The sequence below is a fragment of the Oikopleura dioica genome, chromosome 1 (genome assembly GCF_907165135.1).
Source record: "Oikopleura dioica chromosome 1, OKI2018_I68_1.0, whole genome shotgun sequence".
Taxonomy (NCBI): domain Eukaryota; kingdom Metazoa; phylum Chordata; class Appendicularia; order Copelata; family Oikopleuridae; genus Oikopleura; species Oikopleura dioica.
This window is the reverse complement of record NC_137291.1, coordinates 190,707-205,609: the sequence shown is the minus strand read 5'-3', so window position 1 is coordinate 205,609 and position 14,903 is coordinate 190,707. Positions and strand designations below refer to the sequence as shown.

At 38.7% G+C, this 14,903-nt stretch overlaps 1 protein-coding gene across 1 annotated transcript; it reads left to right on the top strand.

The window, feature by feature from the left end:
- The first annotated feature begins 381 nt into the window (after positions 1–381).
- On the top strand, positions 382–8,158 carry LOC145702415 (beta-1,3-galactosyl-O-glycosyl-glycoprotein beta-1,6-N-acetylglucosaminyltransferase-like). Its single transcript, XM_081779642.1, has 10 exons — positions 382–520; positions 572–693; positions 3,649–3,817; positions 3,952–4,168; positions 4,965–5,133; positions 5,593–5,914; positions 5,960–6,171; positions 6,448–6,561; positions 7,873–8,015; positions 8,059–8,158. Exons 1-10 carry the CDS (start codon positions 382–384, stop codon positions 8,156–8,158), a joined length of 1,707 nt encoding a protein of 568 aa, XP_081635768.1.
- The last annotated feature ends 6,745 nt before the right edge of the window (positions 8,159–14,903 follow it).

The window sequence follows — 14,903 nt, the reverse complement described above, 5'->3', positions numbered from 1 at the left end:
ATAAGAAATCAATGTCTAATACAGTTTAATTGACCAAAAATGGGATAACAAGGAAAATAATGGCGTTTTGATGATAAAATTCGCCATTCTTCGAAGAAAAATTTATCGAAGAAAAAATTTTAAGGTCGTACAGTTTTACGTTTTTTTGGAGACTCTTGCCCACTTTTGTGGACATTTTTATGAAAATTTGGGACAAAAAATGTCCACAAAAGAGGAAAATAACTGTAAATGACTCTTTATAAGAGCTTGAAATAGTTTCATTTTCATTTCCCAGCTGATGAGTATTTTGGAGTAAATTGCGACGCGATCATCAATTCTTCATTATCAAATGCAGAATTGGACAAATTACAGCAAAGAATACAGAATACAAAGCAAGAAAACATGGCTGAGTACATAGCAACAATGTCGGACACGAGCTTGACTGAGTGGATAAAAAACAAGCAATGCGCCTCATTCATCAAAGACCGCAAATACGTTACATCAACATTGAGCAAACAAGAAGCTGACTTTCCGACCTGGGGTCGGGAACCCACGTCTGTGGTCAATCACACTATTTTCATAAAATTTTTAGATATCAAGTTTTTTGAAATTTACTGTTTGAACTGGGTGTGGGGCGGCTTCGTTCGCAATTTGCGAACGCCGTTCACAAAGAAAAAAAATCTTGCCTTGAGAATGCGCTTCGCGCACTTGCTGGTAAAGAACTCATTGGCTTGGCTGGAGCAGTCCTTTTCTACCGCTGGGACACATTTTGAAGAAAGTTGTGTACGATTTTCGGCAAAAAATTTTTCGTTTTTGCGAACGCCAGTCGCAAAATGGCCTTTGCGAACGAAGCCGCCCGCCACCCTTTGAACTAGCGAAATCCTAGGCAATACAGACTTCCACAATGTAAGATGAGACGCTCTCGAACAATTTTTTTGGAGTCAAATTTCTAACCCTTACCCGAATTTCAATTATATAAGTATTTTTTAAATGATTTTTATTTGCCGTTTTTCCCGCACGGCGCTACTTTTTGGGGCAGAGCCCGTTAATCCTCGATTTTCTCAAGTTTTTATGATCGAAAGTTTTCTTTACCTCACCGGGATTCGGGATAATTTTAACGAGAGAATGTCTTTTCTTTTTTGACGAAGACTTGTCTTGACTTAAGAATTCGCGCGAGTAAATTATACTTGCTAAAGACTGATTTGAGTTCGGGGCGCCGTGCGCTCATCTATAAAAAATTTTGTTGGTTCCCGCATGAATAAGGCAAAATATAGACCATCATGCTGCATGATTCATGCATTTTAAGTAACAAACAAGAGAGCTGCTTTTGGTCTTCTGGCCAATCAAAACCCTGATCCAAAACATCACTTCAAGTTTTGGTTTTGCTTAAAAATACACATTACTCAAAAGCTCGCTAATTCTACCCATAACCAATTTTTGACATTAATCCAAAACGGGTACCCAGTACCAAAAAGTGTCAAGATTAATCAAAAGGGTGAATTCGATCAATACGAGGAGGAGAATCACAGTTCAACCGCGGAACGGACTCTTGTTTTTTTTAATGAGCCAAAGAATTGTTAAAATTGGTTAACAATGATGTGGGTTCCTGACCCCAATTTTCGATCGCGTTTGCAATTGCTGTTTACGAAAATGCTGGAGAAGTTGAGGTCAGTTTTTTAGGTCTTAATCATAAATTGCCAATTTAAGGGTACAGGGGTCGACGTTATATGTGGTCTTAACTTGAAAGTATCACAATATCAATTATGCGACGTGAATTCTCCGCAAGAAATAAAGTAGACGTACAGTTGAAAGTGAGTTGTTAACATTTGTAGTTTCCGAGATACGAGCGCTAAAACTTTGACCGAAAAAAATTTTTGGCTTGGATTTTCGTCATTTGGGGCTCTTTCGAAAGCGCAGAGCACGAAAAATCTAATGGTAGCCTTGGTTTTTAATGATACCAGATATTTTGGATTTTACAGCAAAAATCGTTTATCGTTATTTCAAAAAATGCAATTTTTAACGAGATTCACTTTTCAAAAAATTAAATTCGATATTTTTATTGATTCTATCCGGGAACGGTCGGTTACAATACCAAAGCTTTTTTGGTATTCCAATACCAAATTTTTTAGACAATTTGGATTTTCCGCCCGAGAAATTATTAAAAACAATCCTAAAGTATCGTATAATACAGGCGCGGAGCGCACACCCGATTTTAAATTTTTAAAAATTGACATTTTTTGCGGACTTTGGTATTGGAATACCAAAATTCCAAATCTATCCACGATTTCTTTGTATACAAAGGCTTCAAAAGGTTTGAAATTTTATTTAAAAATATACTAAGTGTAGGTTTATAGGTTCAATTCTTCAGAATTGAAGCCAATTTTACCGGTTGTCACTTCCAACCTTTCGGGATCCCGAATCTTTCGGGATTTCCCGAATCTTTCGGGATTTCCGGAACCTTTCGGGATCGCCCGAATCTTTCGGGAGTTTTGGTGAGGATAACGTTAAAAAAAGTGGCCTAAATGCCGAATTAGGGCATTTTACTAACCAAAAAGATAACTCTACCTGCCTTCGTCGAATTCGATGGTCTAAGAAGTCCAGACCTTTTATAAATGTTGAATTTGTAGTCAAAGAGAATGTGTGCGCTCCGCGCCTGTTTTATAGAGAACTTCATGAGTTAAAGATCCATTTTTTCGAGTTAATTATTTTTTTTTCCTTCGCGCCTCCATTTTCTTCAATAAAGATGTACTTTGACGTTACTGTTTGGCTTAAAATATTTTCTAGGATAGAAACTATTGAAAATCATCCCCGAAAGGGTCGAAGACAAAAAGGCCCTTTTTTACTGCGAACGTTTCGGGAAATCCCGAAACATTCGGGATCCCGAAAGGTTGGAAGATTCAACCAATTTTACCCTAATATAGGTCGAGATGCCAACTTTGAAGCGATTTTTTGGCAAGAAAATGCCTATCAACTTTAGGTTTTCTTCTATACAAGTCATGATCTAAGTTCAAATTAACTATTAATGAAAGATTCAAGCCCCCAACTCTTTTGGGTTTCCCGGAATAAGGCCATGGTTAGAGCCTCGTCGACCCCCGTAGCCTTAAAATTGGAAATTATAAGATAAGAATACAGTCATTTGTATTCTTTTGTTATTGTTTTCCCATCTTTGATTTTCTTACCACTAAACCCGCGGAGCGGGCATTTAAAGCGCACATACTCAATAAAAATAGCTGATTACTCATAAATTTTCTATCTTTTAGCGCAGGGGTCTGGATTTCGGCCAAAAATGAAAAGCGAAAGCGAAGCGAAAGCGAAAATTTTTCAAAAATTTAAAGCGAAAGCGAATCAAAATTTCGAAAGCGAAGCGAAGCGAAAAAATTTTCCAAAAAGCGAAAGAAAAAGCTTAGTTCAATCAGCAAAATTTACAACTCTTAGAACGTTTTCTTATGGGCGATATTTTCGCGAAAATTTTTGGTAAAGCTCTGCTTCGCTTCGCTCATGAGCGAATTCGCTAAGCGAATCCAGACCCCTGATAAGCGTAAAAAATGTTGAAATAAGGAAATTTAAGTAAAAATGCTTATCGTTTCAAAATAGATTCATCCTATTTTATTGGTTCATTTTTTTGGTTAAACCCTTTTTAAAAAAAAATTTGGCTTATCTCTGTTTTAGCGCCTTTTACGGTCGATTTATCATCCGCAGAATGTCTACTGCATCCACGCTGATAAGAAATCTCCTGATGAGTTTTATGAAGCCCTTGAAAGCCTCGCCAGCTGCTTTCCGAATGTCTTTTTAGCGTCGAAAAGAGAAACCGTCACTTACGCTCATTATTCAAGGATAGGTTGCATTTATGACTTCCAAATTATTTAAGAATGCCTGATAAATTATCAGTGATAATTTATTCCCATAGCTAATTAAGACTCAAATTGTTCCAATTTAAATCGAGAATGCATAACCAGGTTATGCAAAATCCAGGAAAATGCATAACCTGGTTATGGCATAACCTCAGCGCCCGACACCCGATTTCAACCGTTCTGAGACTGCAAGCGGATTTAAACTGTATGAAAGATCTTTTAAATCACCCGATCAGATGGAAATACTACATCAATTTATGCGGAACGGACTTTCCTCTCAAGACGAATGCAGAAATGGTCCGCTATTTGTCTTATATCTTGGCTTTCCATGAACAAAAGTGAATTATTTCTAGCCATGAAAAAAGTGATCTTTCAGTAGCAGATTGTTAAATACGATTATTTATTAAAAACGTGCCAAATTAACAGGTGAAGCGGGACTGATTGGTCCGTCAATAAACGGGCACAAATTAAAAAAAGTAAGAATAAAGAAAGGAAGTGAGAAAAAAAGGACGTGCGTTTTTGGAAGACCAATAAGATGGCTTCATTTTGCCTACCGGCCAATGAAAACCCATTCCAAAAACATCACTTCCTTTTTTGTAACTTCCTATCTTTACACCTATTTTTTTGGTTTGGCCAAATAAACGGGGGTCATTCATAAGAGAAAGAAATCGGGTCAAAACAAGAAAAGGAACAAATAAGGCAAGAAGTGACGAGGTTGAAGTTTAAATTGAAAGTTTTTCTGCTAAGTTTTTACAAAACAGTATAAGTAAGAGGCTAGTTGGTGATTTTCTGGTCGAGGTGTCGGAATTGCTCGGGCTGCCTTATAATAGGTGAAAATATTTTTGTGAGATTAGTTGACACCTAAATGTTTTTTTTAGTCGCGGGTAATCCGAAAGGACCCGGAATCAACAGCCCTGGAGCTGATAATAATTGGAAGTGATTTATTTCAAAAATCTAACATCAAAAGACTTTAACGAAAGCGGCATCAGAATCAGAATCAAATTTTACCCTATCATGGAAGTTTTCAGAGAATTCTAATTTTTAGTCTTCCATATCTTCATTTTTGAAGATTATCCAGGCTGAGCTTGATCATGATTTCCGGCTCAACATGCACCTAATTTCTTTTTACTCAAGGATTCACACCGAGACTTGCGCCAACTTGGGCCCAGGAGCAGTCTCTGCAGGAGTTCACACCGGCGGCGTTGTCCCTTGCATCTCCTTCACTCGGCTTGACACCTCCTGCACGTTCACACTCGGCGGGAGTTGGGCCAACCGAGTCCGTTTTCCCCCGTCACTTCATGCCGTATTTATTCCTTGTCTTGGTTTGTACCAAAAGTGGTATTGATTCGGAAAAAACCGCACAGACCCGCACAATCTTGATCCGACTTTTTTTTGGGAAACGGTCGGACTCATTTCCAATTGGTAACACATTTCTAATTGGTAACACATTTCCAATTTTGGTAAGGCATTACGGTAAATTCGACGAAAAACTGTCAATTTTTTTTCATTCGAAGAGCGAATTTGTGCTCCCGCAATTTACTCGAAAAAATCAAAATAAATTGGTAATGAACGACCAAAAATTGGTAATGAGTTACCAAAATTTTCGGTAATGAGTCCGACCATCCCGTATTTTTTGGGTCGCAAAACTTTAACCGCATAGGTAAGAAGGGGGGGGGGGAGAGGCGCTGGGACAGAAAGTGCATTCCACTGTCATTCATTCCACTGATAATGTGTACCAAAATTTAGTTTCCTTTAATTCAAGCGCGAAGCGCACACTCGTTCGATGATTTCGATTTTGAATTTTTGTAACGCCGTTACAATTTTAACTACTTGTAACGTAGCCGCCCTACACCCGTTATTTGTCCACTGTGGGTCAATATCTGTGCAAGGCTTAATCATGGCTAGAAAAATAGTCAATGTTTTTCATGGAAAGCCTTCTTTTATAACACCACAGAACGAAATCGAATCCGTGCCGATGACTCCACAAAAAGAAGATCGACTAAGGTTGCGCTTCAAGTTGGAGAAAGGGGAAAACGGAGAGCTTGAGGTTGTTAGTACAAAGCGGGAGAATTCCTCACCACCACGTAAGAAATACATAAGCAATTTGAATTGTTAGAAATGTGTTTAAGACGGAATCGGAAAATTTGCAGGCTCCGCGTACAATATCCTCTCCCGTGCGTTCGTTGACTACACGCTTAACAATTCAACTGTGTTAGAGATTCTCCATTGGAGCCGCGATACGCTCACGCCAGACGAGTTTCTCTGGGCAGCACTAAGCAGATTTCCAGGAGCGCCAGGCTCCTTACCGTCAAATCGCCAATATGACAAGAATGAATTCCAGGTTCGCTTTTTACAAAAGATAAAAAAATCAATATACTCTTCGACATTTTTTTTCGTTGATCTGAGATCAATGATCTCCCAATGAATAAACATTTCGGCCCAACGACTAAACGTTAACCAGGGGTCTGGATTCGCTTAGCGAGTTCGCTCATAAGCGCTTTCGTTTTGGCCAAAATCCAGACCCGCGCGTCAACCAAAAATAATCACAAAACACGCACGAAGTCATCTTATTACAAAAAAATAATAACAGTCAAAAAACTAACAAATAAATTTTCAGAGTCTCGCAAGAATTGTTAAATGGCGAGGTCACGTTCAAAATGGACTCTATCCAAAGTGCTATGGAAGCTATCGCCATGGAATCTGCATCTATGGAGCAGGCGATTTGCCCTGGGTAATTTAAATAAGTCCTTAAGGCATGAACGCATGAATTAATTTTTCATTGAGAGAATATGGAAATATCCAAATTTTCAAACTAGGCCCTAGTTCAGAACCAGATCCAACGAACCTCTTCTTCACGAAAAACTCTTACGGTTTTGGCCAGAAGAGTTGTTGATAGTAATTAAAGATAGTAATATAATTCTGTAATGGTTTTGCAACCTATGCAAATGAGTGAACACAAGAGAAATATACAGACAAGTGAGCAAAGTTGGCTGTGTATAAAAGAGTAAAGTTTTTGAGCTTTTATTTGATCTATTCTCTGAGCGAGCAAAAGTGAGAATGACTGTGAGAGAGATGGTGAGCGGTTTTTATAGTTTTTCAAATTTTCGGGTTCCCAGTAGATTAATCGGCTGTTATTCGATCGTATCGTTTCCATCGGATAAATTGAACATTGAACGTAATAACTCGTTACCAACGGATTTTGTCACTGGAAAAGGAATAATTCCATTTTAGCGGACTAATCGGATTTCGAGCATCAGGACGTGAGAATAATTTGAAGAGCGGCGTTTAGAAACGGATTATTTGGTTTTTCAGGAAGAGCGCGCGTTTTAGAGTCGATTATTTCGCCAGCGCAAGTGCGCCATCATTTCACTTACGCGCCGTGCTCGCGTGGCAAACTTTGCTTTGCCCCGCGGCGTGATCGTAATTAGAGCAATTCTGTAAAACCACTACAATTCCTAAAAACCTCTCACAAAGTTTGACTGGTATCCTTTTTTTCTAGATTTGAAGAGATAGGCTCTTTCAAAGGAGAAGTGAAGCGGTTTCGGAAAAAATAGCCATTTTCAAACGGCCGTCACGCTCAGATGGGCAGGAAAAGTTTTAAAGAATATTTTTTGTTTGTAGCATTAATCGGGTGGCGACGGCTTCGTTCGCAAAGGCCATTCGCAAAATCGAAAAATTTTTGGCCGAAATTTGTTCACAACATTTTTCAAGATGTGTCCCAGCGGAAGAAAAAGACTGCTCCTGCCAAGCCAATGAGTTGTCTACAAGAAAATGCGCGAAGCGCACACTCACGGCAAGATTTTTTTTTGTTGCGAACGGCGTTCGCAAGATTACGAACGACGTTCACAAATTGCGAACGAAGCCGCCCTACACCCCATTAATTTTTAACTAGAATTTTTCAACTTTAGTTTTAAATTTTTGTTATCGAAACAATTTATCTTTGTTTTCCCCATCATCGAAGCTATTTAAAATCGAGAAAAAAAGTGTTAATTTTAATCAAGATTCACCAGGATAACGCCACTACTAACAGAGTTTCATTTAGCTACTCAAACAGAAGCACCTCTTTGCGAACAAGTTCAGCGCATGGAACGACGATTTGGCGCTACAGTGCTTAGAAAATTATTTGAGAAAAAAAGAGCTGTCTGAAACAATTGAATTTTCTAAAAAAAATAAAACTTATCATTTGTAAGACTTTTAAATTTTCTCTTTTTTCTAAGTTTGTTTATAGACCACTACGTCAAGTGGGTAGGCTTGACTCTCCCAGAAGCTTCATCTGCCCAGCCTGGGAGAATGAAGCTTCTGAGTCCAATGAAACAAAAGTTATGTAAGTAACTTTCTCCTAAGTTCAAAGTTATACCTAGGCTTACCGCGGTGTTTTCTATTTTGCAGGTTCTTTCGAAAAATCTTCCCATACTTTCAGAACATATGCATCGATTTTGAAAAAAGGCAATTTTTGAAAAGGAGCGGATTTTGAGTCTTTGCTAGATCGATTTTGATAATTTTAAGCATACAAATGACCACTCTAAGGAACGTCTCTTCTCAGAAAATACGTTAACCCCTGCCCGCATATCGACTTACGCGTAGGTAAATTGACTTTTTTACGCAATTTTACTTCTGGAAAAACGACATTTGTTCATATTTGACATTAGACATTAAAAAATTGATTATAATAATGAGCTTATATGCGCTCCGCGCCTGATTTGTAAGAATACTCTCTCATAAGGATGCCAATTTCGTTAACTTTCACGATTTCAATGATTTTAGCTCATATTTTGGTAAAGATTTGGTGAAGACAAAAGCCACCCACCCAGAGCATCAGTCACTCGAAAAATAGATTCTTTAGAGAATATAAATACTTTTTGCAGAATTCAAAATTTATTCACAGTACTGTCACGACAAGCATTGGCAGCTGCCAATTCTGGCAGTCAATTGACAGTGGCAGTCGGCATTTTAAAAAAACTTGCAGTTACGAGCAGCTGCCAACCTACTGTCACTTCGAAAGATATAAATTTCTATATAAAGTTTTCTTTCTTGAACCACAAAAAAACAAGAGAAATTGGCCTAGTCAATAAGTATGACGGGCTTGCAAAAATAAAAAAAAGTATGCTGGCTAGCGTTTTCCTCCACTGTTTGCCAACTGTTATAGTTTGGCCAACATCTTGGCGCTTGTATGACTTGCTCAATTTAAATACGACCAACGATTATAAATTTGTCTCTTATGGTCTTGAATCGAGAAAAAAAAACGTCTAGAAATGAGTCCACAATAAACATAAAATGCAAGCAAAACTACTTGCATATCTTAACTGGGGTCGGCAACTTACCACTTGCCAACTTGCCAACGACTTTTATTTGAGTATTTTTTTGTAGACATGAATCAATTTGTATGGCTTTAAAAATAATTTGAACATTGCTCTTGCTCATAATTTCCCGTAGTATGAATTCATAGAAATTTTATTCATCGGTCGTTGAAAATCAATGTATGATTTTTATTCAGGAAATCTAGAAAAAAAATTCAATCTTTGTTTCTTTTATATTTATTTGAGAGTGGAGGAAATTTTAACTCGTCTGGACATTTAAACCCATTCCGGCGTTCGCAAAACCGAAAAATTTTTGGCCGAAAATCGTTCACAATTTTTTTCGAAATGTGTCCAAGCGGTAGAAAAAGACTGCTCCTGCCAAGCCAATGAGTTCTTTACCAGAAAGTGCGCGAAGCGCACACTCGCAGCAAGATATTTTTTCGTTGCGAACGGCGATCGCAAGATGACGAACGGCGTTAGCAAATTGCGAACGAAGCCGCCCTACACCCGTAATAACGAAGAGTTACAAAAGAGACATTGTTGGTATCTACAATATTTATTACAGCTCTGATCACAGAAAAATGCAGAAATATTGAAGAGTGACAGGATATTTACAAATTCATTCTAGTTAATTGTAAAGTCGTCGAAGAATCCTCCTGATCCTCTTAAACAGTGAAAGAAACAGTGTGTCGGACCATTGGCAACTGCTTATTTAAATTAATTTCTTTGTTTCTCGCAAAATGCCGGGCCATTCCAGTTTAAATTTGTATGCCCTTGTCTTGAGCGATTTCTCGGAAGATTCCAGTAAACATCACATCCTCGAGGATGAAACCAGATAGGCTTTTAATTGGTCAAAAAGAGATCAAAATTATGATTTTAAAAGCGACCGTTCCGATGAGTTCTCGCAATTTCAAAAATGTCCTCTGAAGCTTTTTTCGAAAAAGATGCAGCAGGTCCATTCTGGGTTCGGCAAGCTGAGCTGTGTTAAAACCTGTCACAGGTCCTGTTTCCTGTTTTTGGGGAACCTGTCTGAGTACCTGTGTAAAATCGGGTAATAATGAGCCCAGGGTCCATTGGCAATGGACCATTGCAAAAGCAGCCATTTACTGCATTACAACATTACTACCCTACTTAATTTCTAACTTTGTTTTCGTCGGTTTTCGCTGTTTTTACGTGTCTTTCGGTAGGTTTTCTTAGTGTCAGCGGAAGGGCTGCAGCGTCGGAAAGATCTCTGGCGCTGCTGTGTACGGCCCTCATCTCTCTCTCGGAGAGGGATCACTCTTGTGAGGAGCCGCCCATGACTCCTTGTTAATGACGAAGAAAGAATGCCGCTCAGAAAAAATCAATAAGACTCTTATATTTATTTTCTTTTGCTTTATTACAATAAAAAAAAATTGAAAATGCACAAATAAAAGGCGCATCGAAGGTAGTATGACCTCAAAATTCGGCCAAAAGCCGAATTTTTATGAAATCATATATTAATATGGATCCATATGGATGAATAATTCGGCCAGCTTGGGCAGAATTTTTCACCAGAATACTTTGTAAAATCTGAGCAATAATTCGGTCAATTTGGCCGAATTTTTCACTCAGAATTTTTGAAAATATAGACGAATTATTCGGCTATAGGTGGCCGAATTTCGAGATCATACTACGGCATCGAATCATCGATCGCAGTCCAAGTTTTCAGTCGCAACTTTGTGAAATATCAATTCTAGTTCTGCAGGATTTGACATCTCGTGCGCCACAGGCACCTTCCGTAAAGCACAGAAATCACCTTCACGAATGGCATCCTTTGAATGAAGAATTCCTTCGCAGATTTCATTCGAGCTTCGCGCTTTTTCTCGCATTCCAGAGGCATCAATAAGGGAACCAATGTAAACATCGTCCAACGGCAACACAGATACATCGGAAATTGCTTTCGCCAAATTCATTGAAAATTTCCCAGTTGTCAAATAACCTGCGCCCAGAGTTCGAAAATCTGAAAGATAATGGCGACTGCCACTGCCAAGCGTCTGCCAGCTTTTAAAATGGCGACTGCCAATGCCAACTGACTGCCAAAATAGGCAGCTGCCACTGGCAGCCATAGTTGGAAAAACACCCAAAAATCGCGTGCGCGTGCGAATTATTATCGAAATCCGAGTGCGCGTGCGTGCGTGCGCGTGCGTGCGTGCGCGCACGTGCGAACACGCCTGCGTATTTTTCAAGGTATATTTTCAAGTATTTTTGGCGAAAATTTTGGTTTTTTTAAGAATTTTTCTTATGAATTATGTTTTATGAAGACTTTATACCTATAGAAGGTAATCAGGGGCTCTTCCAAAAGAACGAAAAATTATTTTTCTTTGTTAAGGTATTCGCAAAATTTCCGAGGAAGGAAAAAAACTCCAAATTCCGAATAAAAACCCTTTTTTATCCTATTCGTGCGCGCACGAGCGCGAGTTTTCGAAAATCTTGCGTGCGAGTTTGTGCGCGTGCGCCGTATTTTCAAACTATCCAGTGGCAGTTACCAGTCGACTGCCAAAAGCTGCCAATTTTGATACTATTTTTAAGAATTTTTAAAGTCAAACTAAGTTAAAAACAGTCTTTTTGACGGTTTAAACTTATAGAAGAGACAATATCTGAGATAAAAATGTCTCTTTTGATTAAAATGATTGAATAATTTAGGTCTCGAGACTCTCGAGTCGAGAGCGAATTTGGATCATAACTTATGATTCATAAGCGTTGTTTTTTTTGTGGTTCTTGAAAGAAAACTTTATAAAGAAATTAACATCTTTCGAAGTTGAAGTAGGTTGACAGCTGTCAGCCCTTGAAAAATTTAACTGCCACTGCCAAGTGACTGCCGATATTGGCAGCTGCCAGTGGCAGTCGTGGCAGTACTGCCAACGAATTTCGAACTCTGCCTGCGCCAGAATAGAAATCGGGAAGACCATCTTCTTCAAAGAGTTGTTTTGGGATAAAATACTTGCTCTTTAGGTTTCTTATTGCAAGAGATTCCTTTTTCAAGCAGCCGAGAGCTTCGAACTCGTCCGTGTTCCTGAGCTTGTCAATCTCTTGTTTGAGATTTCGAGGGATCAGAAGGATGTCATCATCGCCTTTGAACACGAATTGGACAGAAGAGCAGGATTCTTTGATGAACTTTAGGAAGGCGATGTGGTAGTATGACCTCAAAATTCGGCCAAGTATAATTTGATTTTTTTATTTTTCCTAATCCTACTCCTAACCCGGGGGCTTCGCTTCCTGGGACCCCCCTTGGGTAAAAGTACGCAGTTCCTAACCCTAAGGCCTAACCTAGGGGGCTTCGCCCCCTTGGAGCCCCCCTAACACTAACCTAAAATGAGGGTGGCCGAATTTTGAGATCATACTACGGGCGATGTCTTTGAAAGGTAGGTTGTGATGGCTTTCTTCCATGTCGAGTGTCAATATGTCATTGTTTTTCTCGATTTCTTCCTGAAGAGCATTCTGTTCTGATGATCTACCGTATTGTGGTCGGCAACTAGTCAGGAAAGCAAGGGATAGGCTTCAATAGTTTGAATTAAAAATGCAATTTTTTGAGTTCTTTAGCTTTTGCTAGGCTATTTCGCTGTCATGTAGTCTATAGAAATGGGGTAGACTATACGGGAGACCCTCGACTCGCCGGGATTTTCGCCTGATCCTCGACTCGCCGGGAAAAAATATGCAGACAGAATCCCGGCGAGTCGAGGGTCACCAACCCTAACCCTAACCCTAATCGCTAACACCATTTCTCAACACTAACCCTAAACCCTTACCTTAAACCCAAACTATAACTCCTACTGAACCATTTCTTAGGGAAATATTTGGTAAGGAATGATTTAAAATATCAAATATATCTGCGTTAAAAATGGGTTTAATTGATGATTCTAGCAATTTCTAGAAGACCCTCGACTCGCCGGGAAAAAAATGCAAACTCCCGGCGAGTCGAGAAAATCCCGGCGAGTCGAGGGTTCCCGGACTATACTGTATAGTCTATACAAGATTTTACGATACAGATGTAAAAAGACGTAAGGGGGTGGTGGTCGAGACTAAGATTTTTCAACCTAAAAACCTCAAATTTTTTCGAATAATATATTTTATCTCTCAGTGTACAGTGAAAACCCATTTTAAGGCCACTTTTTGGATGACAACGGATTTCAAAAATGGCCTTAAAATGGATATTTTGCCTTGCGTCGGATGACAACAAATTTTTCCATTTTTCGGACAAAAATGAATCATAACGGGGGTCTATACGGGAATGCCCGAGTCTACTGCATGTTTCTATCGCCCGAACAAAGTATGATTCATAGCAATTGCCAAAATATGTTGTTTAAATTGGACTATAGGTGATTCTTTCTTTCATTCTCTCAAAAATATTTTTTCTGCCAACATGTCAGAGAAATGGATCAAAAATCTCTATCGAAATCGTCATGCACTCGAAATCTTCGAGAGGATTATTTACGGATTAAAAGTTTTAAAGAATATTTTTTGTTTGTAGCATTAATCGGGTGGCGACGGCTTCGTTCGCAAAGGCCATTCGCAAAATCGAAAAATTTTTGGCCGAAATTTGTTCACAACATTTTTCAAGATGTGTCCCAGCGGAAGAAAAAGACTGCTCCTGCCAAGCCAATGAGTTGTCTACAAGAAAATGCGCGAAGCGCACACTCACGGCAAGATTTTTTTTTGTTGCGAACGGCGTTCGCAAGATTACGAACGACGTTCACAAATTGCGAACGAAGCCGCCCTACACCCCATTAATTTTTAACTAGAATTTTTCAACTTTAGTTTTAAATTTTTGTTATCGAAACAATTTATCTTTGTTTTCCCCATCATCGAAGCTATTTAAAATCGAGAAAAAAGTGTTAATTTTAATCAAGATTCACCAGGATAACGCCACTACTAACAGAGTTTCATTTAGCTACTCAAACAGAAGCACCTCTTTGCGAACAAGTTCAGCGCATGGAACGACGATTTGGCGCTACAGTGCTTAGAAAATTATTTGAGAAAAAAAGAGCTGTCTGAAACAATTGAATTTTCTAAAAAAAATAAAACTTATCATTTGTAAGACTTTTAAATTTTCTCTTTTTTCTAAGTTTGTTTATAGACCACTACGTCAAGTGGGTAGGCTTGACTCTCCCAGAAGCTTCATCTGCCCAGCCTGGGAGAATGAAGCTTCTGAGTCCAATGAAACAAAAGTTATGTAAGTAACTTTCTCCTAAGTTCAAAGTTATACCTAGGCTTACCGCGGTGTTTTCTATTTTGCAGGTTCTTTCGAAAAATCTTCCCATACTTTCAGAACATATGCATCGATTTTGAAAAAAGGCAATTTTTGAAAAGGAGCGGATTTTGAGTCTTTGCTAGATCGATTTTGATAATTTTAAGCATACAAATGACCACTCTAAGGAACGTCTCTTCTCAGAAAATACGTTAACCCCTGCCCGCATATCGACTTACGCGTAGGTAAATTGACTTTTTACGCAATTTTACTTCTGGAAAAACGACATTTGTTCATATTTGACATTAGACATTAAAAAATTGATTATAATAATGAGCTTATATGCGCTCCGCGCCTGATTTGTAAGAATACTCTCTCATAAGGATGCCAATTTCGTTAACTTTCACGATTTCAATGATTTTAGCTCATATTTTGGTAAAGATTTGGTGAAGACAAAAGCCACCCACCCAGAGCATCAGTCACTCGAAAAATAGATTCTTTAGAGAATATAAATACTTTTTGCAGAATTCAAAATTTATTCACAGTACTGTCACGACAAGCATTGGCAGC

Excerpts from the sequence above, each read along its gene's own strand:
- LOC145702415 (XM_081779642.1), top strand. The coding sequence starts at position 382 with ATGGCTGAGTACATAGCAACAATGTCGGACACGAGCTTGACTGAGTGG. Across the intron at positions 6,172-6,447 it reads ATGACAAGAATGAATTCCAG|AGTCTCGCAAGAATTGTTAA; the intron begins GTTCGCTTTTTA and ends ATAAATTTTCAG. Across the intron at positions 6,562-7,872 it reads GAGCAGGCGATTTGCCCTGG|CTACTCAAACAGAAGCACCT; the intron begins GTAATTTAAATA and ends AGTTTCATTTAG.